The 26,621-nt window shown below is 40.9% G+C and overlaps 1 protein-coding gene across 2 annotated transcripts in view; it reads right to left on the reverse strand.

Annotated features, from left to right (window-relative positions):
* Window positions 1–26,621, reverse strand: part of sipa1l3 (signal-induced proliferation-associated 1 like 3) — an 81,348-nt gene that overhangs the window by 12,580 nt on the left and 42,147 nt on the right. For both annotated transcript variants that reach the window (XM_008425771.2, XM_008425770.2), the window contains exons 2-12: window positions 25,805–25,889; window positions 15,770–16,432; window positions 13,631–14,591; window positions 10,874–11,004; window positions 7,398–7,586; window positions 6,644–6,818; window positions 5,815–5,918; window positions 3,224–3,381; window positions 2,554–3,136; window positions 623–721; window positions 368–543 (exon numbers count right to left, since the gene is read on the reverse strand). In XM_008425771.2, the coding sequence (XP_008423993.1) occupies window positions 368–543; window positions 623–721; window positions 2,554–3,136; window positions 3,224–3,381; window positions 5,815–5,918; window positions 6,644–6,818; window positions 7,398–7,586; window positions 10,874–11,004; window positions 13,631–14,591; window positions 15,770–16,231 (3,038 nt within the window). In that variant the 5' untranslated portion in view covers window positions 16,232–16,432; window positions 25,805–25,889. The remainder of the gene's footprint in view (window positions 1–367; window positions 544–622; window positions 722–2,553; window positions 3,137–3,223; window positions 3,382–5,814; window positions 5,919–6,643; window positions 6,819–7,397; window positions 7,587–10,873; window positions 11,005–13,630; window positions 14,592–15,769; window positions 16,433–25,804; window positions 25,890–26,621) is intronic.

Here is a 26,621-nt window from a genome sequence, read left to right on the forward strand (position 1 = left end):
TAGCGGAGATTACCAGATAACCGACAGATTTGGCTAATTCCTGTTCAACAAATGCTTCTGCCTTTTTGTCTCCGTGCCTCGTTTCGCTTGTTTCCACTCCAGCTACACGTTGCTGTCTCTCTCCGTTGGTTGGCTTCCTCTTTTTTTTTTTTTTTTTTCCCTCACACACTCCCACACAAAATCCTCTCAGAACACTGGAGACTGGCCACTGCTTTTGTGTGTTTCAGTGAAGAGCATCATGAGCTCATTGTATCTCGCTGCTGCCCTTCCACTGCAGCTCTTTCTTCTCCTTCCTCTTTGATATCTTCCAAACAAAAGTCGCTCACCAGTTCAGCCACAGACAAAATAAATTAACGTCCAAACACACCTGCGAGGCTTGCCCTCTTCGTACGGAGGAATGATGACCACTTTGACGGTGACCGACGTCCTCAGCAGGTCGAGCATCTGCTCGTGAGTGAGCGTCACGGCGGCCACCTTGCAGATCTCCACCAGGCGGCTGCCCTGCCTCAGACCCGCCTGCCAGGCGAAGCCGTACTCCTCCACCTGCGCAGAACGAATCTGAAGTTATTCAGAGCCCGGCGCCTTTGTTGGCCATAATCCAGCGCGGCCGTCCGCACGTTACCTCGGAGACGGTGCCGTCCAGACGGACGTGAAAGCCCAGCTGTCCCAGTCCGTTTCTTCTCAGCGTCATGTCCACCGTCTCACACCCGTCTGTCAACATCTGGAGGCAAGGATTACAGTTGCACTGTTCATTCTTTCTGGAAAGTGAACTACTTCAACACGCATATATGAGTTAGTAATACCTAGATCCTGTCTCAGTGTTACTAACATTTTGGTACTTTTGTTTTCTCTGCGATGTTGACAGTCTCCAGATATTAAACTCAGAGACTGTACACTTTTCACACAGTAAAATTCAAGCACTTTTCAGGCATTTTCAAGGTAAGTTGTCAAACTTTTCCAAGACCACACTTTGAAGATAAAAACAAAAATGAACTGAAAAAAAAGACAGTTTCAATTGACTATTGTATAAATCTTGTTTCATCACTCCTTGTTGTATATTACATTCTACAGCAGGGAGAAAGTAAACTAACATAAAACAAAAAATTGTGTTTTCAAATATCTCTCACACACACTCCATATGGGAAGCAGGTATAAATGTATAATTGTTTATAATTACTAATCCATCCTCTGGTAAAAATGAATAACAGTTTTAAACTTAAAGTATCAACTCAATCATTTTGCTTTTAGAAAATCTAATTTTCTCAGCCATTGTAATGTTTGAGAAAGGCATATTTAAAAAAACAATATTCAAAAGCATTTTGAATATTGACAAATATGATTCTTGAGAAATCTAAATCAACAGGGCAAAGCTTTGGACAATTGACAACTGGAAAACAGGCAGAAAACCTCTGGGTGAAAAATCTGTCTTTAGGTTCACAGGTTTCCTGGTAAATCTAAGCAAATTCCAAAGAGATTAGGAAAAACCCTGTTCCCACAAATGGAAATTCCCAGAGTGCAACTCAAGAATAAAACATCTGAGATGGTAATAAGTGTTCAAATGTAAGCAGCTTGACCAGTTTTCAAAACGAAACTAAGATAACAATGCTTCCCAAAAGCCCCTCTAACCTCATTAGCTTACAGTAGTCCAACAAAACTTTTTTTTTTTTTTTTTTACATTTGTGAAAGGTTTCTGCAAGTAAAACGCCATATTTTAGAACTCCTCACTGAACAAACGTATTAATAAAGAGCAGAATTTCTCTTGATTTTAAGAACATATTTGAAAGCATTGTGAATTTTCTCTAATCCACACACTTACAAAATTAAACATGATACAGAGGCAAAAAAAATGTATCGCAACTCAGATTCTCATCAATATCTCAGAGAAACCACACGGTCACCAGCGGAGTAATTCTGGCTGGATGTAGCTCATCCCATCAGAAACGTCCGATCTTATATAAACCGATTGCCTTGCTGGTACAGACCCTCCTTTAAACATAGCATCAGTTTGGTTCAGTTATTCCAGATCTTGATGTCAGTTGATTCTGAACGCTGCTGCTCATGTTCCCACTAAAACCAGCATCACTCCAGTTCTACAGTCACTACACTGACTTCATACTTTAAAATACTGTTAGTTCATAAATCACTGAACGACTTAGCACCACAATACATTAAAGATCTGCTGCTGTTGTATCAACCTGTCAGGCCTCTCAGGTCTTCTGGTTCTGCATCCACAGAACCAGGACCAAACATGGAGAAGCAGCATTCAGCTTCTATGCATCATAAATCTGGAACAAACTTCCAGAAAACCGTAAAACAGCTGAAGCACTGTATTTAAATCAATGCTATAATCCCATCTGTTTAGAGTTGATTAGCAGTAAATGCAACATTGACCAACATATTTGATGTGTATTAGATGACGACATTTGATAAAATGTAATTTTTATTGCTCGTTTCACATTTGGTGATTGTAAGACGTTTTCATCATTCATAGCTCTTTGAACTGCCTTGCTGCTGAAATGCGCTATACAAATAAACTCCAGTTGGAACTCTCACCTTTAACCTCTGCACCATCTCTGTGACGTCGTGTCCATAACCTTCTGGTACTCTGACCGCAATGTGGTCTCCTCTCCCGTAGAAGATCTTCAACGCCAGCCGCTCTAGCGTCCAGCCGATCACGTCATTACAGAAACAATTGAACACCACCTCTTTGGTGGAGCAGTCGACGAGGACCACGTATTCCTTTGATATTCCCAAGGCGCAGGTTAGCTCCGCTGCCCCTCCGCTGAAGTCCTGGGCCTGGACTCTCCAGGCGACGGCCCCGTCTGCGTCCAGTTCCGCTCGCTCCCTCGCTTTCGTGCGTTCGCGTTTCTTAGACGCCAGGGAGATGAGGTTGTTCAGTTTCCCAGCCGAGTCCAGGGGCGTGCTGCTGACGTAGTTCTCCGCCAGGTCCCGGAGGTACTCCTGCCGAGTCCGCGTCGCCATGGTGTGGAACTTATCGGACTTGTGCGCAGCGTTTTCCGCGTTAATGACTTTGGCGAGGAGGAAGTTACGAAAGTTCTCCGGGTCACGAAAGGCGACTCCGCTGGGGATGGGTGGTCCAAAGGAGGGAACGTCCTCCATCCGTGTTACAGCAACACTGAGGGAAAAGAAGGGGGATTTGTGTGAAGCAATCAAAAACGAGGAAGAAGAAATTAAAAGCTTAAGACCATTTGTGGATATTTACCTGTAGTAGGTGCCGTCAGAGCAGGGGTTGTGCACCCGAACAATAACAAAGACGTGCTGGAAGTGGGACCTGATGTTCTGAGGGGTGAAAGGCTGCGCTCCTGGCTCTTGAAAGATTATGGTGACAATGTCGTTACCTATGTGCCTCTTTCTCAGGAGCTGGGGAAGAGGAAAGAAAACGCGGAACTGGTCAGAGCCAACTCTGCAGCCAACGTAAACTGGGACACAAAAACGACAGCTCTTTATGTAATTTGTTTATCGCCTTCTGAGTGGGTTTATTTGTGTCTGCGTGTTCATGTAGGAAACATGGCACACAGTGCAGGCCGAGCTTGTGCTGTAGAGCATGCCAGCTCTCGCTTCATTTCCACACACAAGTGTGAAAGCACCAATTATGTAATGCAGCCCAGAGGAGCATCATGTACTGGTACTGATGGGCTGTGGTTTGAACATCTGTACTTGTAATATACGCCAACATAAAACAAGCCTAATCTGCTGCTTGGATCAATTTTCTTATCTATATTAGGTTTTGCCACATACGACTGATCTGCCATTGGGATTTACAGTTGTGACTAGAAATAGAGACTTAAAAAACTTACAAGATTTAATAATTACTTTTCTACTTCTTAAGCACTGCATGAAATTAAGACAATACATGATCAAGTATTTTTTATGCTACAGTTTATGAAAGACTAAGATGGCTTAAAAATTAAAAATCTAACTTCCACATGATCTGTCGCAGATTTTTACATGCGTATCATGTGGAAGTTATATTTTTAAGCTATCTTATAGGTATTTAAGGTATTTTGGTATTTTGTTTCTAACAATGGGAAAGTCAAAGGAACTTCGATAAAAAGTAAAAAATTAAAAAGAGTAAAAAAAAAAAAAATAGAAGATAGATAACATTCCAAGATAAACCACTGGTACCAATATAAGGAAGTTTAAAGTTTAGAGTCTGAGGAGAGTTTTATGAACTGATGAACTCAAAACTGGAACCGTTTAGACATCTTTAATATGTCTGGTGTGCAAAAACCAAATTCATGACCAGAGGAACACAATGCTTATGGTCAGGAACAGGTGGAGGGTGATCCAGGGGATTCCCAGAAAGACGCTGTCCCCCTCTCTTTTCCAGTCAGCTTCCATGTTGCTGGTTTAATGCTTCCACAGTGGATTATGTTTGCAGTCAGTTGCTGCCCCCTAGAGGCCAATTATAGTGAGAAAACGTCCCATTCTGTTGCAGCCTTCAACCCTGTAGATGGAGTCATTGTGCCACTTATTCAGCTTCATATTCTGACTGAAGGTTTTATTGTGACTCATCAAACAGGGTCTATTTTTGATTTCAATACTTACATTTCTCAGCTCATATTGAAGCAGATTCACTTCTACAAGTAAAACTCCATAGTGTTGTCTGACATCTGTCTTTATTGGAAGCTTTTAGAATAAAGTTTGACCTCTGAGGCCATTAAATAATTTCAGAATTTTTTTTCAAACAATGTTAGAATATTAACAAATTATAGTAAATGTTTAGTTGTGTGAATAATTTTAGATCTCTGACATCTACCAAGACCTAAAATTTATTTTGTTAAAAAGTACATGACTTAGTGCTCCATAATTAGCTTTATTTACAATTTCTGTCACTCTTTATTAAAAAAATTTAACCTGAATATTCCTTAGTTTAACTTTTTCCCCTCAGATTTCCAAGCAAGTTATAGTATAAAAATGTACACAGAAAAAAATATAATAAAACTTGCAAATTAAACATTAGTCTCAGCTGTGAATTCTGAGGAGCCTCATATAAAATCCACAGCAAATATGTATTTAGTGTATTAATATATTCACATATACTTTCAACTGCTGGCTCAGATATGCAACTCCAGTGCTTTAATGCATTGATTATAAACTTGAACCCTTTGCAATATTATAACAGCAAGATGAGTCAATCATTTAAATGACTCTTTTTCAAGCCAAACCTCATAAAATATGCAATGTCATTAAAGTTTCATTTTAATTCCAAAACAAATGGCAATAAGTCCACTTTGGAAGCAAAAATTGAAGATGCAACTAGAAGATAATTTGTGACTTAGAGCTGAAAATCAAGTTGTCATAATTACTTTTTAATGTACTTTGAAGAACCTGCAGGAACAACTTGTACTGTAAACAAGTGAGCTTGAATGGCATGGCTGCTGTGTTAGGATAAAAAAGCTAAAGCAGAAAGAAAAAAAAAAACACAAACATATACTAATAACTACTCACTGGTGAACCCCACCCAACGCTGTGCCAGTTAAAGACGGAAAAGCAGAGCCGACAGAAAAGCCACAAAGGCAAAGAGAGCCGAGACTATAAAAGCACAAAAAAGCTAAATGAAAGAAAAAAAAGAAGAAAAAAGAACGAACAAGTCACGGGTTACGACATCTTGGATTCTTGCTTTTATTATTCGGAGCAAAAAGAGATGTTTGAACTCACAACCGCAGAAAATGCTTTGAAAGGCTCTGGACAACAACAGAGGGAAGTGCTTTCCTCGTACACACAGCGGTGTTTGACCAGCTACAAAGCGCATGGCCTCAGGTAGCTTTGCATGTTAATGAGCGTGTTTACCTGCTGCGGGTTGTTGGGCATGTATGGCAGCATGGTGGACACGTGGAACATCACCTCATAGCCCTGGTAGGTGGTGTAGAGGGAGTGGGTGCCTGTCGAGTCGGCTGGGGAGAGGGAGGAAAATTAAGGTTATTTATATTTAAGGTCGAATGTAGATCACAGATGGGTGTTGTTGGAAAGCGATTTTTCTGGTTTGAGTCGCTGCGTTTCCAGAAGTCCAGAATAAGAAAACTAGAAGAAGAATAAAATCCTCCTGACGTTTTGGTACCAGACCAAGAACAGCTGCATTTCTGAAGGTTTGAAGATCATCAGAAAGGTCATTTATTCTCATGAAACACATTTGTAGATATATTTGTCCCACACAAAATGATCTATGGTTTAAACCTAATGAAAACCAAAAGTTACATTTTTCCAAAAATGTTATATTACATAATACAGTGAGAAAAGCTGCTGACTCGACAGTTCAGCAAACCGCCGAGGACACCCTCGACAAGGAGGGTGAGTCAAAAACGCCTCTTTGCAAAGAAGGCAAAGGATCAACATGGAGTTCTGTATCCTAATGGAAAGTTGAGTGGAAGGACAAGCACGAGTGGACAAAGAACAGATGCATGACTAATATTACAATTTTAGGTAAAATTAAATTTTCGATTGTATTAACATAAATCAACTGAAAAAAAACCAAAACTTTTTATTGACTACCCAACAGTTATGTAAAACTTTCAACCTTGTTGTTTGTTAAAAATGGCTCCCCCTTCTCTCCACGTGTTTATTTAGCATCTGGGAATCTACTGAAGGAATACAGTTATTACAGTAAGGAAGAGCCTCTCACTCTTTGTGTCGAGCTGGGCAGCGTATTTCGAGAATCCCTTGAGGAGCACCTGCTCCCCCAGCAGCTCCATGAAGGCAGAAAAGGCAGACGACGCCTCCTCGTTGTTGTACATCTCCTCCTCTGTACTCTGGCCCGCACGACACAGCAGAACACCCACTTTGTGCTTGTGACTCAGCTGCAACGTGCATGGACACAGAACAAAGACAAGCAGATGAGATGTTAGTCTGAACCTCCTGAGCTGCTTGTCAGCGGATGAGACTTTAACCCAGCAGTAAAGTGTATTTATATATGGATGTGCTTACTAAAACACACAGTACAGTTTCGCTGTTGTATAATCCACCTACACAAACACCACACCGACTGCTGGCAAAATACCTCACACTCCGCTCACGAGGAAACAGCTCAAACATAACGTGGCCAAACATTAAAGTTTTTATCTTTACGTAGTCATACTCGTGACACACCCTGCTTCGACTCAGCTTTCTCTGCCCACTTTTTGTACTTTGCTCCAACATTAAATCGGATATATCACGGTTCAGGCACATTTTCCACACCGTCTGAGTAAACCATCTGACACTGTTCTTCTTTATCTGATGCTGTTTTTGCTTTGCATTCTTTGTAGCTAGTCGACTTAAGCAGAAGCTTAAAAAAAACAAACAAAAAAAAAACCTGTAAGTTAATATTTAGCCCTGAATATTTAGTGTGTCAAAATGAGTTTGACCCCCCCGGTCATCCAGAGAAGCGTTAAACTCACCCCCTGTTCGTCCAGTTTGAGGAGCTGTTCTGTGACTTTGGCCGTGCTGAGCGCCAGCCTCAGACAAGAGACGCTGAGCTCAGGGACGACCTGCTCCAGTACGTCTTTGAGCGGAAGGCCTCGGACAGTGCCGTGTTTCCCTGTCGACGCCACCGCGTCTTCCAAGATGGAGCCACGCAGGGTCACGAGCTACATGGGGACGACAGAAAGAAAAGGATTGGGACAAGGACAACAAGTTTCTTTTATACTCTTGAATTTTTCCAACTTTTGCTGTGATTCAACTGCAAACTTTAATGCATGTTTAGATATTAATTTTTTTGAGCTTTGCAAATCTAGAGTGGAATTTTTGCCCATTCTTCTTTGTAAAAAGTTCAGAAGGAGAGCTTCTCTGAGTAGCAATACTCAAGTCTCACCACAGATTTTAGGTCTGGAGTTTGTTTGGGCCATTCTTACACATTAATATGATTTGATCTAAACTACTTCATTGTGGCTCTGGATGTTCGTTTATGGTTATGGTCCTGCTGGTCTTCAAGCCTTTGGTATGTTTACGGGACGTCCTGCGTTTAGCTCCATCCATATCCCATTCATGAAGAAGAAAAGCAGTCCTGCACCGCCATCATGAGTTACTATGGATGACATGTAGTGATAACCTTCCTCTACACAAGCAAAAATTTAAACTTTGGCCTCATCTGAGCAGACCACCTTCTTCCACATGTTTGATGCATGTCCTACACTGCAAAAACACAAAACCTCACCAAGTGTTTTAGTTTAGTTTCTAATGCAAATAATCTTGGTACAGCTGAAATACGGTAGGACTAACACACACGTTTTTAGCAAGAGACCAGTTTGTTTTAAGTTAGAAATTATTGAATGTTGATAAAAAAAGTAGTAGCTCCACTGGCAGGTTTTTTCACTAACATGGAAAAAACGTCTTGATATAAGAGAATAATCTGCAAGAGGAACAAGTACCTTTATATCAATGTTCAAGAATTATTTATTGAAACAAGCTCAATATATCTTGATAAAAAAAGTTGCTTGTAAGCTAGTTTTGTCTTATTATAAGTACTTGCACTAAAAACTAGAAAAATACATGCTAAGATTTTGTTGTTTTGCAGTGTACACAGCTTCTAGAAAACTGCAAACTACAAACATTGTTAAATATTTGGGTAGTGGTAAAAAACTGGGCCCACCAAAGCAAGAAAGAGTGCCTCCCTCGTCCACCCTGTCAAGCGCATACTCAGAAAAACATGCGTGATTTAATATTTTTGCAGCACATCATACAGTCAGAGTGTACTGTCCCCCTACTGATCGGTAATTAACCCACTTAATAGCAGGAGGACTAATCCTGTATGGGGTTGGTACAGTCAGGAGGAGTGGGCTGCTCTCTTCACACCCCTTTCACTCACATGTGGAGTCGTTAAAAATGCATAACGCGTTCTGGATCTGGCAGGGGCCACAGAGAGAGAGAGAGCGAGCGAGAGACAGCTGAACCTCGGAGACTGGAATCTGCTGCAGAGGAATCAAACCTGATTGACAAGCAGCTGATGTTATGAAGCTTTTGTTTCAGCTTGTCAGCTGCTGTGCGACGGCGGAGAGAGTGGCATGCTGAGCTGGGATATCAGAAGTGGGGGGTGATTTAAAAAAAAAAAAAAAAGGAAAAAAAGGGGGAGAAAGAAGTGACGGGAGGCTGAGAGGAAGGAGGGCAGAGAGAGCAACTCTCTTCACCTTGCTGTGTCAGCACCGCTGCGCAGAATTAAATGACATACTTAGAGGGGAAGGATATTTGAGAGGCGCTGCGGTTCGAGTGGGACGGAGTAAATTCAGAAATCAATGTCTGCCTTCTTCCCCCCCCCCCCATGTGGGAACAGCAGGCCTCTTTCTGCTAGCTTAGCTCTGTGAGCTTGAGCAGGGAGACTCCATTGTTGTATCAGAGGTAAAGTGATGAGGCCAGGCAGCCATGTAATCCAGCTAAAGACAACACCACACCAACCACAATGGAGACTTCACTTCCACTAAGACCACACCAACGCAATGAACACGGGGGGAACTTTGTTTTTCAGTTTTTACAATGTCGAGACCAAAAAAACAACAATTCAGACAAAAAGGAGTGACTTTTTTAAGACTCCTAAAACCAGTAAAAATAAAAATTTTGGGAAGCGGTGACCCTGAATCTGGTAACATTATAACAAATAAGCATAGAGCATGCATTTGTATTCAACACCTATAGCTGTGATGTCGCATAACAAAATCCAGTACAAACAATTACCTCTAGAAGTCATCTCATTATAAATAGAGGCTACCTGCATGTAATCTAATCTGATCACATGACATCCAAATTTAGCATTCTGGCTTGCATGCAAAACCTCATGCACATCATCCTGAACACAACATCCACATTGTGGAAAAATTGCGGTGAAAGTATCATGCTGCAGGGATGTTTTTTTCCTGGGATGGATGAAACACAGAAACCCAGGAAAACCCTGTTAGAGGCTGCAAGAGACTTGAGTCTGGTGGCGGAGGTTCACTTTTATGCAAAGCAACAACACCGATACGCATACAGTCGAAGCTGCATATGTATGTGTGTGCTGCAGGTTTCATACACTTTTTGCCACAGTAAAATTTAAACAAAGTGAAGGTTCAAACTTTTCCAGCCCAACATCACACGTTGGAGAAAAAAAAATAAAAAATGAAAATGAACTAAACACAGTTTCAACTCAGTATTAATAATATAATGCGATAGTATTCTACAATCAACAGCAGGGACAAGGCAAAGTAAAATATAACAAAATGTTATGTTTTGAAACTTCTTTATGGTCTGAGAAAGTTACAAAAAGAATCTCTAAAATGTATTCTTGCAAAGGTTTTTGGAATTTAACAAATAGAAATAATTTTGTTGATTCTAACTGACCTAAAACAAGAGAAGTTTGGTCTGATTTAACTTCAGGTACTGAGATAAAAAATCTGTCTCTTTATTATTTTTAAATAATAAAGCTGATTTCAACTTAAAATACTGCTTTCCAAATGTGGGCTTTTAATCAAATGTTAGCTTGTACTTTATTACTAAGTGCAGTTTGACTATCAAGCACTTTCCAAACCTTGGTAACTGAAATTCAAACGTTTTCAAGGGTTCAAACCAAAATAAAAACTATTTCTAATTCTTCTTCACAATTATTTAGTACTTTGTGTTGGTTAACCAGAAAAAAAAAATCCCAGTTCACACATTGCACTATATTTTGTCCATGAAAGCAAAGCAAAGTTGTCATTGACGGGATGCCAAATGCTTCAGACACAGCAGATAGTGTTTACTTTGGCTTTTATATGCACAGACTGAACAGGTGGAATGTTCCCAGTGGCAGGACAGAGACGGGGCTTAAGCTGACGGGTGAGGGGAGGAAAAACTGGGACAGAGAAAACCTGGGTGAGGAATTAACCTGACTCATCACTGCACTGTCAATCAGAAATCTTGACGAGCGTACCTCACTGGTCCTGACGATTATGCGGTACTGGTACTGGTCTTTGTGGTCTTTGGTATCCTCCACTTTCTCCCTGCGAATGCTCACGGCCACGGGGCCCAGTTTATCGTCCGTCCCGAAGTAGTTGGAGTGCTCTGAAGGACAACAGTTTACCAAGGTTACAGTTTGTGCTGGGAAAAAAGTTTTTATCTGTTTACGTATGAACATGAGCTGGTGTTGTGTCTATAGCTGCAACACAGGAGAGGCTGCTGGTACACCTTTGCTTGAACTACAATGATCAAAGAGTAAAATATCTTAAACAGATGTAACGAAGTGCATTCTTTAATGACATCTGTTGGCTCAAGAAGAAGTTGGTCAGAGTTGCAAGTGAGTTGGTTTACATGTTTACAAAATGGAAAGGAGGAGAGGGCGTTTCGAGTCATGGGCAGAGCAGACACCATTATAACATTATAATTGATGCAAAATCAGTTTAAAAAAAGTTAAGTCAGAACCTGGGTGCAAAGAAAAAGTTGAAGAAATAAGTGGTCGATAGTTATCAGATCTTTTACTTCTACTGGATGTGGGAACAATGAAGAAATACAGATTGAATAATTAAACAAACCGATGCACCGTTAGGCTTTTCTTGGCCAATATAATGTAATCTTAGTTTTGGTGCATCTCTAATAAAATCCAACTAAACACAACCACAGCAAACATGAGTATTTCCTCTGTCACCTTTAAAATATCAAAAAGTGTCGTTTTTAAAATGTGTTTATTAAAAATGTGACCGTTTCTACTTATTAAACATAGAGAAAGCTGTTGACAGACCGCACACGCATCTCGCACAGCTGCTTCCAAAGCTTCAGAGTTAAGCCCTCTTCTAGCAAACGCCACAGGCAGTAGCGCAGCAGCAGCGTAAACACAAATTATCCAGACTCTTCAGGATGAATACAACTTGGCAGATCCCTCCTCTAACTGGACTGAACTGGGACAACCTATCTGTGAGGAGACTCGCGTCTGATTATCTTGCTTGTCATGACCTGTAGCAAAAATGTCAGCTTTTTGATGAAGATCCTGACATGCATAGGGAGCCGCGGCCGCAGCGAAGACGCAAACACAACCAGAGCGGCGTTCAGGGGGACAGCTGAGACGGCACGGAGTCAGAGGACCCAACGTATTTTTGGAATGCTAACCTTTATTTGTGCGGCTGCAGGCCTGAGTCTTCCTCGCATACGATGTTCGAACACGCTTGTCTGCACGCATGCTCCTAATAACATCTGTCACTAATTAGTCCGCAGCCAGATGATGCTTGCCAAAAGGGAAGTGACATCAAAAGTGTCTGCAGAGGTGATGCCGACTACAAACGGCCATACAGATCACATTAACCACTTCCCCTCTTAAGGTGAGCGTTGCTTTCTGACACTAAAAGCCAGATGTAAAACAAAGCTGAGATGGCTCAGGTGTCAAGTACTGCCTGTGTATCATTGGCTCAGAGTTTGCCAACCGTCCACATAGGAGATACATGTGTAATTAAAACTCCCGGAGGGCTGCCAGTCGACTTAACTCTGCTGCGTCCCAGCAACTGATTAGTCAAAACCAGTGGAGGACATCTAGGAAATAAAGACTCTGGCAAAGAGTAACGACAGAATAAGACATAAACCTGAGTGACAGAAAAATAGCAACGATATACAGACATGACTCTCTATAGAAAGACTAACAGTAAATAAATTACATGACATGTAGTTATTAAATACAAGTATAAACAGAAATTGTGATTACAGCTTCTCAACTGGAATCACTCGTAGAAGTCCTTGTTGTATTTGGCCAAAAGTATTTCTCTTTCAAGCATGTTTATGTTATTACGGCTGCAGCTAACAGTCATTTTAATGATCAATTCTATTTTGATAATTAGACTATTCTCATGAATCATATCAATAAAATATTTAGCTGGTTGGATGGAGTCAACCTTCTATGAATGCTCAACACTGATGATGATGCTTATTTGGAAGTAAAATCCTGACCCAATTATCCGATACAATGCAGTGCTGTGTCTAAGCACCACATTGTAGAAGACGAAGGTAAAGTGGTTCTGATTGTGGAGAACAGAGGGCAGATCCAGGGATTTTAGCTTTAAACAGTACAAGAAGTGCACTGTGAGATAAAATAAAGCTACAGTTGTCTGTGAGGTACGGCACATTTTATTATTCTGTTGCAATGACTAATGCTAACAATGGTGTTCAAGTCCAATCTGACCCGACTAACTTTAATTACAGGCCCACGCCTAAACTAAACTCAGACATACCATTTTAATTACGATTTTACTGCTTTTGTTTTTAGGTTAGGATTTGAGTAAGCAGTGTCCCTTCTCCAGTTATCAGAGTTTGCTTCCAGCTCCATCTTGTCGCTTGTTGTATCCACAGGGTGAGTCAAGTGTAAATCATGTGGGATATGTGCCGTGCGCTATTGCTGTAAACTACCGCCTCATGTGTTTAGACTATAACAAGTAGATTAACTTTATATCGTGCATTCTTTTTTTCTCTGTGCTGTATGCACCTTAAGCTTTATAAATGTATCACAGAAGCCTGAGGACCACACGACCAAGCATGCTTTCAGGCCGGGTTCTGGTCATAAATCTAAAGTCTAGAGCAAAATAAAAACATTTTGTCATGATTACAAGTCATATTTTTGAAATAACGGAGTTGAGCTACCAACCAACCAAACTAGCTAACAGCCCATCCCTGCATCGCGGGTCAAATGTGCTGCAGTGTAACTCAGCATTACCTTTCCCATGGAAGTAGTCTCTGTAGTAGCGAGCCCCCTGGTCTACATGCTCTATGCCGTATAGTTTCAGTCTTTCCAGCCTCATCTCCTGCTCTTCAATCGGGATCTCCAGCACAGATATACTGGCATTACTCTTCCTCAGCCACCCTCTTCCTCCATCTCCATCTCCTCGTTCTGCTGAGGAGCTGAGGAAGCTCACGTTTCTCTCCCTGTGCCCGCCTATCTCATTGAGGAAGTGGGGACAGGAGAGGAGCAGCGGGCTTGAAGAGTGCACTGCAGGCCCATCCAGAGGGTCCGCGGGTTGGGAGGGGGCTGTGGAGCTCTGATCGAGGTTAAGGGTCAGATCCTCGATGCTCGAGTAAATGGGGTCGTTCAGGTTCGGAGCTGACAATCTGGAGCCAGACAAGGACGAAGCGGCCGATGCTCCGGTGGCGGTGTTCCTCCGCTGGGTGGAAAAGCTGCGCTGAGCTGCTGCCTCGTGGAGGTCGAACAAGACGCTCTGAGCATCAAAGTGGACAAAGCTCTTTGGACACACCCAGGGTTTATAGGAGGCATCTGTAGAGCCTCTGCCTCCCCTGTCCTCGTTAGCCTCTCCCTTTCCTCCGTCCAGCTCCCCCCGACTGGAGCTCCGAAGCTTCCTGAACAGAGAGGAAGTACCCAGCGCAGACTCCGTCCCACCACTTTTCTTCCTCGCTCTCTCCGTACCGTCCTTCCTCCCCGTTCCTTTGTCGTCCCCACCCGTGGGAGCGGCGGGGAAAGGCGTCTTTGACGACGGGTCTGGAACTCGCAGCAGCTCTCCAAGTTGTGCGGGAGCCAAGCTGCGCTGGTCAGGCCTCTCCTGCTGGAACTGGCTGAGCATTTCAAAGAAGCCTTGCTCGGGAATGCCTTGGATGTCGATGGAAGAGGTGCTGCCGTACACTCGGAATCGGTTTCCAAACCCACCACCACCTCGAGCCTCCACCTGAAGGCAGAGCAAGCAGAAATGAATTAGAAAAAGGTCAGTAAGAGTTGTTTTTGTGTTTTTTTTAACAACAAAGCAATGTTTGCACATACTGTACAGAAACAGTATGTGCAAACATACGTTTTTAAATCCTTTTTTAAAGATAAAAAAAAAAGAATAAAATCTTTTTTTATTCTCCTGATTCTAACATTCAATCAGATGAACATTGACTGTTGTAGGTCAGATGGGATTTCCAAAATTATAATGGACACTCTGCAGCTTTGGCCAGCATCTTTACAAGGACTTTTGGTTTTGTTCTGGGACTGAAACACACAGTTTGCACCAAGACCTGTTCTTCTCTAGAGGACAGAACCCGATGAACAGGGCATTTCCATGGTGTTTACACTTGCATATTATTGTTTGAACAAATGAATGTTCCTGCACCCAAGAATGAGTCACAACTTGATATCTTGGCTGATTTATGTAGATTTTTTCACAATGTCAAACAAGAAAGCAGTGTGCTCAGAATACGTCCACAGGTGTTTCTCTAATTAACTCAAACACTTACCTGTCACGTTTTTTATGTTTATATTCTGCAACACTGAATTTATTTTCTTGTAGTTGCATATTATACTGTATAAAATATTCAATTGATAAAAAAGTGAAGAAATAATTGTACAATTTAAAGAACTATAAAACTTGTCGGGGCCTAAACCAAGACTGAAGCTTTGGGACTGCTAAACCTGACGAGGAGAAGAGGGCGTTCTTTCACTCAGCCAAAGAGAGAGTCTTCCTCACACTTAGAATATCTCCATCATTAAAATAATGTTTTCTTCTACACCACACAAGCTCATTTGGCAACCATTTCCCCCTTCTACATCAACAGTATTTCACCAAAAACAAACAGAAAATGTAGCAGACTGAACTCATTAGAGACAAGCTAATATTTTCAAGTCCTAATCTTTGGGGGAACACTTTATCTAAGCCCACAAAGGGCTGTAAATACACCTGGCAAGGCAAAGCGAAGCATGGCTTTCTGGAGGCCAACCCAAACTGACTTCCATCTGTGTAACTCATTAGCAAGAGGTTTGTGTCGAAAACCTGGACCGCCGCCACGAGGAAACAACACATCCTATTCTTCTCGACTCCGACGCGACGCACAGGAAAAACAGAAATTGGGAGAAATATTTCGGGCTCACCTCATTTTCATCCTGTTCGCTGAGCGTTACTTCACTGTTGGAGCGCTGTCTCAGTGGTGGGAAGACTCTCAGACTGAGAGGCGAACCTCTGTCACCGACAAACCCTCCGCCTCTGAACTCCACATCCTTCGACCATCTGCGGGGCAGCCTGGCGACCCCTCCTCGCACCAGCCTGCCGTCGGATGACAAAACCGACGAAGAGACGGAGCAGTCGTCGTAGTGATTGCTCCCGTTTTGCCCGTTTTCGAGCAGCGACTCCCGGGACTGCGCGCGACGAGGAGGCCATTCGGCAATCCGTGCACGAACACCCATTTTGGGCACAGAGATGCGAGGTTGTGCCACTGGTTCTGTGGGGTGGCCATTGGGGGTGTGACGAAGTGGAGCGTTTTGGGGTAACCCTCCGCCTCCGTCCAGAAGGTCTGAGGAGACGCAGGTCACCCCCCTGTCTCTGTAGGTGTTCATGATGCCCCGGGAGAGCTCAGGGCCGGTGGGAAGGCTTCTGGCATCCCATCTCAGGAGGGGCACTAGGAAGGGGCCCCACACACACTCTGCTGTGGCCTCTAGCTCCCAGAAACATTGCTTTTAGTGGGGAGATGGAGAAAATTCAGTAGTGCATGATGGAAAAAGTCTGGATCCTCTTCCTTTAGGATTATTCTCAGTTTTCTGAAAGAGAAAGAATAAAAGAACAACAGAAAGCTATTAATTCAACAAATATAAAACAAATTAGGGATCATTTTTAAATCGAAGAGCTTGCGTGACCCAAATTCTAACCACACAACCAGAATGAGCTTTGGCTTCAGGAGGGCAGCTTCAATCAGCTGAAACGTACTGTAAGACTGATAAGTCAGAGAGAAAACAAGGTGAAGGGATATGACAGAAAATTTCTCCCATTGAGGCTGACATGGAATATTATCACTCACTCACTCCGGTGTTCGTGCCTGCACACAGAACCACTTTGATGCAAATTAAAACCTTGAAACACTTGAGATAAATTCTGAAAAATATCATAAACCTAACCAAGTTACATACAAAAAGCAATCTAAAGAGAATTTTCACCCTACCAGGCATTCAAAGAATGCTACTATAAAAAAAACAAACAAAAAAAACATTGACTCTCCACTTAAACTCTCACCCGTTTCGTTACAAGCAACAATTTATTGTTTTGGAGAGTTCAGGAGATAGACCCACTTAAAAAGAGATAGACCCATCCTTATAAAGCGTCCGCCAGTGTTGTAGTACTCGAGATCGGTCTTGGTCTCGAGACCATTTTTTTGATGGTCTCGGTCTCGTCTCGGACTTGACCGCATTTGGTCTCGGTCTTGTCTCAGGCGCTGAGGACTCGGCATTTTATTTCAAGACCGGTCAAGACTGCAACTGTGGAAAATATCACTAAACGTACAGCATACTATCCAGTTTATTTGTTAACATCTTTGTTTTCAGTGAATGCAAAACGCACCGATTAATATCCAAGCAATAACGTGTTTCTGTTACTCCCCTCCCTCTCCTCCACCTTTCACTCTCATGCGGCGCTCCAAGAAATGCGCAGTGGTGCATAAATCATAAGAAATCCGATGGCTATAACTAACTCAGCAGCGCTCCGCTTTCACAGATGGTGGGGACTACGTCTAACTTTTTTTGTCACTTAGAAAAGAAGCTCAAAGAAAGGTAAGCTCCGTTGATGTGATGTTAGCACAGCTAGCTGTACAGAGACACATAAGCATTTGTGATGAAAAAAAGTTGTCACTTACTGAACTTAATTATTGTGCGGAGGTGTTGACTGACTTGTCGCATATATGGGACAACGCTGTGTCCAAAAGTCTGCAATATAGTGATGTGACATTCAGGAACAGTCCGATTCTTCTGAACGGCTCTTTACTTAGAAAATAGGACTGGAGTGCCACTGAGAGCCGTTCTTTGTTCTTGTAATACTCTGCGTACACTGCAGTAGCTATCATTATTTTATTTAATAATATAAATTGATATTTTTTAATTAACAAATAAATAAAACACAAGAACGAAAGAGCACGCAGATCATGCACATTGCTCTATGATTGTTTTCATTCAAAGTGGCAGCTGTGATGTCTGCCATGGCTTCATGTAGCGGGAGAGAGGGTGAAAAGAGTCACGGTGAGTACCTTGTGCTTGGTTACTTCTTTGTTGCTCCTTGGTCAGTGTTCATAGTTGAGCGTTATTAGGGCATTGCCTCAATTGCTATGTTTAATGGTGCAGACAGTGATGGTTTCTGACATGAGCAATATGGGCAAACACCCAGGGCGTTATCTTTTTAGGGATGGCACAATCCATCGCGGATTGTAGCACAAAGATGGAAGCACTTCATTTTAATATTGGTAAAATTTATTAAGTATTTAATGTCTAGGTGGTTTTATGGGAATATGGATCTATCAGATCAATTTGTGAAGCAATTTTGATCATATTTCACCATTTTATCGTGTCCTGTAGCACGGGGCACTGGTCTTGGTCTTGACTTCCCTCGGTCTTGGTCTTGTCTCGGTCTCGATACGCTCTGGTCTTGGTCTCGGGTTAGGTGGTCTTGACCACCTCTGGTGTCCGCTTTATAATCCAATGGCCTTTCAAGGACAGCAGCTCATTCACAAGCATGTTTTGGCAAACTGAAAATCCTTACAGAACTTAAAGATACAGTTATGTATCACTGTGATAGCTGAAAACAGTACTGAATATCGTTAACCAACTTTTTTTATGACTTATGTGAGCTTTAAAAGTCCATGCAACTGATTTTCTAACACTTTAAATATAGTAACATAGCAAATATTGCTTCCATGTATACCGCCACAATTGTGTACACAGATATTGTGATTGTAATTTAGTAAATTGTGCAGCTCTAGGTTGAAATATCAAAAATATGAAAAATGTATCATGAAGTTACCTTTCTAATCAATTCTTCATAAAATAGCTCAAGCTGAGAGAGTGGACACAGAGTGTCTGTAAAGAGCATTTCCTAGGTCTTTGTTACAGATTTTCAATTTAATTGAGACCTGTACCATTCCCTCAGCATGTTTCTGCCACCACCACGATGGATGATCTCTGAAGGGAACTGGCCGAGCCGAGTATGAAACCAAAGAAGCTAAATAAAAACGCACAACACTGATTTTCCATTTTCATTTGCAACTGTGTCTTCACAATTATGCACTAATTTGGGCTGGTCTGTCATGTAAAACGAGAATAAAATACATTGCAGTTTGAAGGATGAACACTTTCATCGGGTGTGAATACTTTTGGAAGATTTTTCATGTGCTAAAAGCTAGGTTTTTTATGAATAATAAGAAAAAAAATCAAAGATGCAACTCTTCTTTTTCTGTAGAGGGAGACAATTACATCTTTGTGAAATTAGCAGGGATGAATAAATACCAGAAGACAGAAAAGGGCAGCAGTGACACAGCATCCGCCGGAGGGGTGAGGTTGGGTGAAGCCATAAATAGAGTGACGGGAAAAAGTCAAGAAAGAGCACAGTACATTGCTCAGTGAACCACATGGACGTGCTTCGATACGACAGTCACACAGCATCAACTCTTAATCCAATGGCCTTTCAAGGACAGCAGCTCATTCACAAGCATGCTTTGGCAAGCTGAAAATAATTTTTTATCCCCCTTTACAAAGAATAGGCAAGAGGGAAAAAAAGTAGAAAAACAATATATATTTTTTTCATTTTTAAACATTAGGAATTTTTTTTTCTTTCTTTTTTTTTCTCCTGTTGAGGCAACAATATGACTTCACTGGGTGATGCAGCAAGAAATGGGAGCTTGGTGACATGTTGGTCCGTGAACTACAGTGAAGAAATAAGCCTGGCCCTTGTGCAGCATCTGTTGCAAGGGTCTTGTTCTCATTAAAATGACTAGTTTTCAGTGTTATTTATATGGAACACTTCATCGGTTTTATAATCACAGTCTGCAGAGACAAAATTAGCAAATGGTCAGATCAGTCGATAAAACATGTCTTTGACGCACAGATTTCAGTTGTATTTACTGGCTGAAAAGGGAGATAATTAATGTAATGATTAAAAAGTATATATTGAGTCGCACCAATGGAGCAAAAATCAAAATTGATCAATCAAATTTATCTTCATAAACTAAGCTTTAATCGGTAGGTCTAACGCTGAGGAATCAAAAACCGTTTCCTATTCATTAAAATGCTTTTAAACTAAGATCAAGTACATCAAATGGAACAGGAAATTAGTATTTTTCTGGGAAAAACCTCATCTTCAATAATCTTACATGGCAAACAGTACAGGTCATACAGTTTTTCTTTCTTCTGCTCTTGCCTTTTGTTTGTAATGGAGAGCTAAGTTGATATTTTCAGCTTTTTCTGCATGAAATCTCACAAGAAAAACATACAAGAGCATTTTAAATAGGAGATTCGTAAAGAAAATATGGGGAAAAATGAGTCCAAGAATCTGTGAGGTTTGGTTATTTCAAATAAGAGCTGCAGATGAGTGTTAAAGTAAAATGTGCTTAATTCATCCATCTGCAAAGCACTCCATTTTGGGATTAAAGCTCTTATCTCCATAAGTCTCTCCTCAAACTGCAGAAGTCACTGAAATATCTCAGTGAATTTGCCCAATATGCACAAGAACACCATCTGCAGATACTCTAAACCTTTTATAATGTGCCGGTAGTTTCCAACATTCACTACAATCCCCATTCTGCTTAAAATAAAACTCTTATTTTACATATATTTTTATTTTTAAAAGTTCCTGAATTTATAACATTACTAGTACGCTTACTCATTAACAAAAATAATTTTCTTATTTCTCCCAAACTGCTCAATAACAGCAGGTTTTTACATAAACATGCTCTGATATTCAGATGGTCAAAGAAACTTGCTTAAAACAACATTTAGTTGAATCTTAAACCACTAAACTACATTTAAGTAATTAGAAAAGTGATTTAAAAGCAAAAAAAGCAACAAATGCATAAAGAGCTACAAAATATTAACAATTCTTAAATCCTAACCTTTGAAAGAAGGTTTGTGTGAATTTTTGAAAAATGTATCAAGTCCAGCTTAACGAGGTGTGTGTATGTGTGTGTTTTACAGCCCACAAGATATCTGCATCCTTGCTGAATCTATTTTTGGGCGGACTGCATTACTCACACACTGGGACTGAAACACATAAAAGCATTAATGATCTCATTCACGGCTATCAGAACCTCACTTTACGTCTTTTTAAGTCGCCACACCAGTGTGTCCCGTCTTTGTTTATGGAGGAGGAAAAGCATTTCCGAGCCAAAGGCTCCTGCTTTGATCATGCTTTCTGACAGAGTCTGTCCTCATTCAAAAGGCCGTCCTGTGATCCACTAAGAGACCCGATCCCAGATTATCCGCCCCAGCTGCAGGGGTTGGAGAATGGCTTCATTATGCGGCTGATGAGAGAGAGCAGTCTGTTTGATCCGTCTGAAACACACCTACGTTAATAAGGACACCAAAACCGTGCTGATGCATGAAATGTTACATAAAGAGACAGCTTAATTTGTGTAATTATGCATAACTGAGAAAAGATCCAGGGGGTTGGGGGGGAGAAAAATCATCCTTTGCTGCAGTGAGAATTATGCACACGCATTAAGGTTTGGCCCACAGTTCAGAGCATAAGGAGCAGACATTTAACGCCTTTTAATTGCTCATATACACTGATTGATTAGCATAAAGATGTGGCACCTCTAGTATGGCTCCATCATTCATTTCTTTCTCTGCACACTGGCTCTGACTTGCCCAGCATGCGGCAGGCTTGGCGCATGCACCGCAAACATGCACCGAGGCTGGTAATTACGCTGGTTAGATGGTAGTAATGACAGAGCAAGCAGAGAGGGCCAGCTCGCAAAGGAATGAGCGTAATCACTGTGGAGGAGGTGCCGCTGCTGCTGCTGTTGCTCCTCAGTCACAGCAATGCAGAGGACCTCAGATCAGAGAAGACTGAATAAAAACCACTGGATCAGAGGCAAGGAGGGATCAACCTACCATATGTTACAGCCGGGCACGCCAACATTCAAAAGTCACATAACGTAGGAATGCATCATCTCCCAACACTCAAAGGTTTCTGAGATTCAACAAAAATATGTGATGAAAAAAGATGACAAAAACAAACCATCTAGAGGTGATGTGAACGCATCAGCAACAGTGTGTGTGGGAGAGACAATGATTTAAGGGTGGTTTTGAAGAACATATGGTGGCACATCCGACTGGCAGACGGCAGACAGGAGCAGAGCCCGACGCCGCTATGCAACACAATGCAGCACCGGCCCCCGGTGTGATGGCAGCACATCCAGCCTTCATGCCACCAGGACTCCCAGGACAGACAGGGTTTGGCATCGCAAGGTTTGGCAACAGAAGTAAGCCGGTGGCAAAGACAAGTGTCGTCCAGCCAACTGACAATAATTTACACTTACCAATGATAGACACAAAGAAGCTAGCTAGTTAGCTAGCAACGGTTTATCAGAAACTAGTTAGCGGCAGCCTCAACTGCCCTGAGTCATAAAGATGTCTGCATCCGATTCAAAGTAGATATAATATTCGAGTAAATAATCCTGTGATTAACATATTTAAGATCAACTTACATTTTTAATGAATTTAAGACATTTAAAGGCCTTAATTTCAGATACAGTAATTTGAGACTTTTTAAGGATGTGCAGACACACCGTTTTAATAAAATGCAACAAGTTCATGTCGCTGATACATAGCTGGTTTCAACAGCTGGATACAAAGTAAAACAAATTTGAAAACTTGTGAATTAGACAAACGTAAAAATCAAAAATGTGGTTTCAATCTAGAGGACTTCTATAAAACCCTGCAGTGATGTCTGACTATGAAATATCTCTATGCAATATAAAAATAAAAATACAATTATAGCATTATCTCAGCTCTTTTTCATTTAGTAATATCATGCCAACGCAATCAGTACAAGTAAAAAAAGTCACCACATTAAAGAAAAATAACTTCTTGTGCGTTGGTTAACTGAAACAGCAACAAATCAGTGCTTTTTGCCAAACTGTTGAAAAAATTGTGTTAAGTTCTTGTATGTAGACGTCTGTAAACCATTAGCAATAAAAAAAGAATTAAAATCTCCCAATTACTGAGATTTATTTTGTAAATACAAGTCCGTAGTAATGACAGTACTTCTGTTTACTTGATTTTTAAACAATTAAGCATCTTCGCTGTGCAGAAGTTCTCGCCAAAATCAAAACTAAAGAATCGGGTTTTGAGTTTATCGAGTTAAAAGAGCATCTCCACTTTTCTTTTTACCGACAGTTCTCTGGGATAAATTCTGATGTCAGAAACGCTTCTTTAAGATTTACACCTTTGCTTGAAAAACAACAGTCACAGAGGAAACATTGCTGCAGAAAATTATGTCAGTATTCAACCGTTGACAGAAGAATGAACTGAGTGGAAGTGCTAGTCTTAAATACAACTTAAACTGCAAATTGTGACACGGAAATGTTAATTTTTTTGGTATTTGAAAAAATATTTGCATCATTAATGCAATAAATCTTCCCTCTTTGTTGTTACTCAATCATACATATACTTGGTAAAAATGAAAACGCTGAGAGACTTTAACATGCCGCTCTTCCGGTTTGGTGAGAGCTGATCGTGCCAGGCACAAAAAGACACAGAGGACAAACAACAGCCATAAATCAGATGTCACAGCATTAAATGTCAACTGTACTAGACACGTATAGGAACAATCGCACAAATGCATCAAAACCTATTCAGACATGTTGGGGCACTGATCATTTTGTCACATTGCCATTCTTTGATCTTGAAGTTTTTGTTTTGTATTCAAGGTTTTATGAAATAGAAATGGCTGTGGCAGGACTGTTTCCAACAACCATGCATCAGTTCTCGCCTGGGCAATTTGAAGCAATATTCCAGTCAGGGTACTCAAAGAAAATCTGGATCTTAGACTAGGAAAATGTTATCAACTAGCATGCTTTTTAAAGAGGTTTTAATATAAGGGGTCATAATGGGTCATATTTCACAAGAGCAACTCAACAAACTGGAAACCAGTTTAAAAAAAAAGGGTGTAATGCAAAAAAAAAAAAAAAATAGACAGAAATAGTATATTTTTACTTTTTCACCTACCACTTTGATGAACAATAATGTTTTGTTTTATACTTTTTCCACTGTCATGAGCGGCGTCTACAGAAAACAATATTTAAAGCTGAGCAACCTTCAAGGCCTTTTGTGGGTTTGAACCAACGAGAACTAAAAACAAAGGCCTCACTGCTGAAGTGCTAAAATGTCAGAGCTCTTAAGTGATCCAAGAATATATTTTAGGGTTTGAATGTTTCATTGTTCCCTAATGCACACAAAGACATGCTGCAGAACGACAGTGTGTCTACTTGCAATCCCCCGATGGAGTAAAATGATTTACTTCCTCCATCCCACATTTAACATGCAGATTTACTTGTTGATGTTCTGCTGTCATGAATATTAAATGATCACTTACAGCTGTGTGTAAAAGGGAAAGAAACAACAGAAAACCTCCAACTATGTATATAGAAGTCCAAATAATGACATGATTTAAGTATGTTGCTCCTGCTTTGGGATAGGAGTCTATCCCGCTTAGCCTATGTAATACAGAGAGAAAAACTTTTAATCACAACAAAACTCTCACAGGAAACAAGAAACAGTGACAAATGTGAACAGCAGGCTGGAAGGAAGTTCTCTGCCGAAGCCTCCGACTCTGCTCTATATTGAGCCTGTAAGTCTGTCTGGGTTATCTGGAGGCGACATCTCTGCCTCTCAGACCAGAGAGTCACCAAGCTGCACTTCTCTCACAGTCGCCCTGCTACCCTCGACTCTTTCCCATCCCCGCAGTCCCTGTCTCTGCTGATTTCTGTCTACATCGTGCAGATGAATCCCCACTAAAGTTGTGAGTGTCACTTCAATCCGTCTGTTTGCCAGGCTGCTGTCCCTTGACACCAAGACAGCCCATGAGGAGGAGGAGGAAGACTAAAGGATAGGGTTAGAGGACTAATTTAGCAAGTGTCAAACACTGATGTAAAAACGCAGGAGAAAATTAACTGTAGCCCACCGGTCATCATTTGCTGATCGATTTGGCAATAAGGATTTAAAAACTAAATGAAAATTTGTTGAACTTTTAAATATCTGTGCTACTTTAAAAGATCCCGGACAACTAAATCTTGATTTAAACAAAACACAAAACAGAAGGCTGAAGGAGAAAAAGACAAAAAGAGTAAAGTTTTTAGGGCTGTGCTCCTCCTACATCACTGTATTTAGACTACACTTTCAGAACATTTGCAGCTGAAAATTTTTTCCTTACGCCACTGAATGCTTCAAATCAGCTCATTGCTGAAATCCAGAACTGAGCAGAAAAATAGTTCTGATGTTGCTTAAGTCAGGAAACGATGGTGAGCAGGCGTGAACGGGTATGACTCTCTCATGGTGTAATCTTTCCGAGTCTGTACTGGACTATGATTCTTGAATTATAGATCTGATTTAAACAGTAGAGTCCTGTGCTGCTGAAAGTTATATTTTCACACTTTTAGCTTACAACTAGAAAAACATCCATGCCTTCATATATTACATAGACAGTAATATAATAAATTACACGAAAAAAGATTATAAACCAGGCCTGCATGCTACAGAACATTATCGTCCCAAAAACACTGAAAGTAGCTGCTCGGACTGCAATAAATATTAGCTAATTATGTAAGTGCCTTGCATTCAAGAGCTGCATGCCAGTAATATATTTGGTAATTCTTGTTTAATGTAGTAGATGATTTCATAGGATTGCATTGAGATGTTTCGATAAAGTCGTTACGAAACTACAAATAATTTGTTTTTTTTATGCCAGAAGAACAGATACAACAATGCATCGAGACAACAAAAAAAAAAAAAAAAGTTCATTTATGGAGACAGATTCTGAATACAGAAACTCAATAACACTGGTGAATTGGTCATAATCTTTGATCAGAACATACACCAAATCGCTTAATAGATCATTCACATATTAAAATTAAACTCTTTAATGTGCAGTAGTCTTACCTTTTCTTCTTTCAGCTGTGCAGGCAAAGCAATTGGTGAAAGGTTTGGTGAGACTGTGCAGGCAGAGGAAGCTCTGTACTTTAGTCTGTGAAGAGAAAAAAAGTGAAATAAAAGTTTCAGAAAACTGAAGTCAACTTGTTATTGTATTGACAGTGTACAGGGAAGTCCAGGGTTGTTCTTGGTATACATAATAAAAATACTTCAAGCACAGGGAAAGTTAACATCAACAACAAGCACACAAACTTTTTTTTTCTTAATGTCCATCTAGTTTGCTCTATGCAACACCTTCATTGTATGTGTGTTGTTGTTTTTTCAGTTATCTGTATGGGGTAATAAAAACTAAATGCCATCGATATGGGTGTATTGTTGGTGAGGATTCTGAGCAGATATGCCTTAGGCTGTCTATCTGTGCTGCACTGTAAACAAATCTCCATGGACACACACAAACAGAGGCATAAACTAGTAGTGTAGGTTTCTGCTGATCAAAAACTGTACCTTGGAGCAACAATATTACAACAGTAGACAAATTCAGACTTTCAATTTGCAAAGATAAGAAGAAACAAATACAAGTCCTCTGAGCTCGATCTCTTATCCCATCTAATGCTGCGTGTTTAATAGATGAAAATGCAGAAGGCGTGGAGGCAACATGAACTGCTTGAGATTGAGGGGCCTCAGAGCAGCAGAGAGGAGCATATCAGGAGGTTTTAGGAGATTGCCAGGAGGGGCAGGGTGGGAGCAAGCAAACAATGTCCTGAGGGGAACCATCGTTACTGTCTGGCAAATACAGTTTAATCAATACTGATCTATCAGGGTCCAC

Source organism: Poecilia reticulata, linkage group LG13, assembly GCF_000633615.1.
Source record: "Poecilia reticulata strain Guanapo linkage group LG13, Guppy_female_1.0+MT, whole genome shotgun sequence".
Classification (NCBI taxonomy): domain Eukaryota; kingdom Metazoa; phylum Chordata; class Actinopteri; order Cyprinodontiformes; family Poeciliidae; genus Poecilia; species Poecilia reticulata.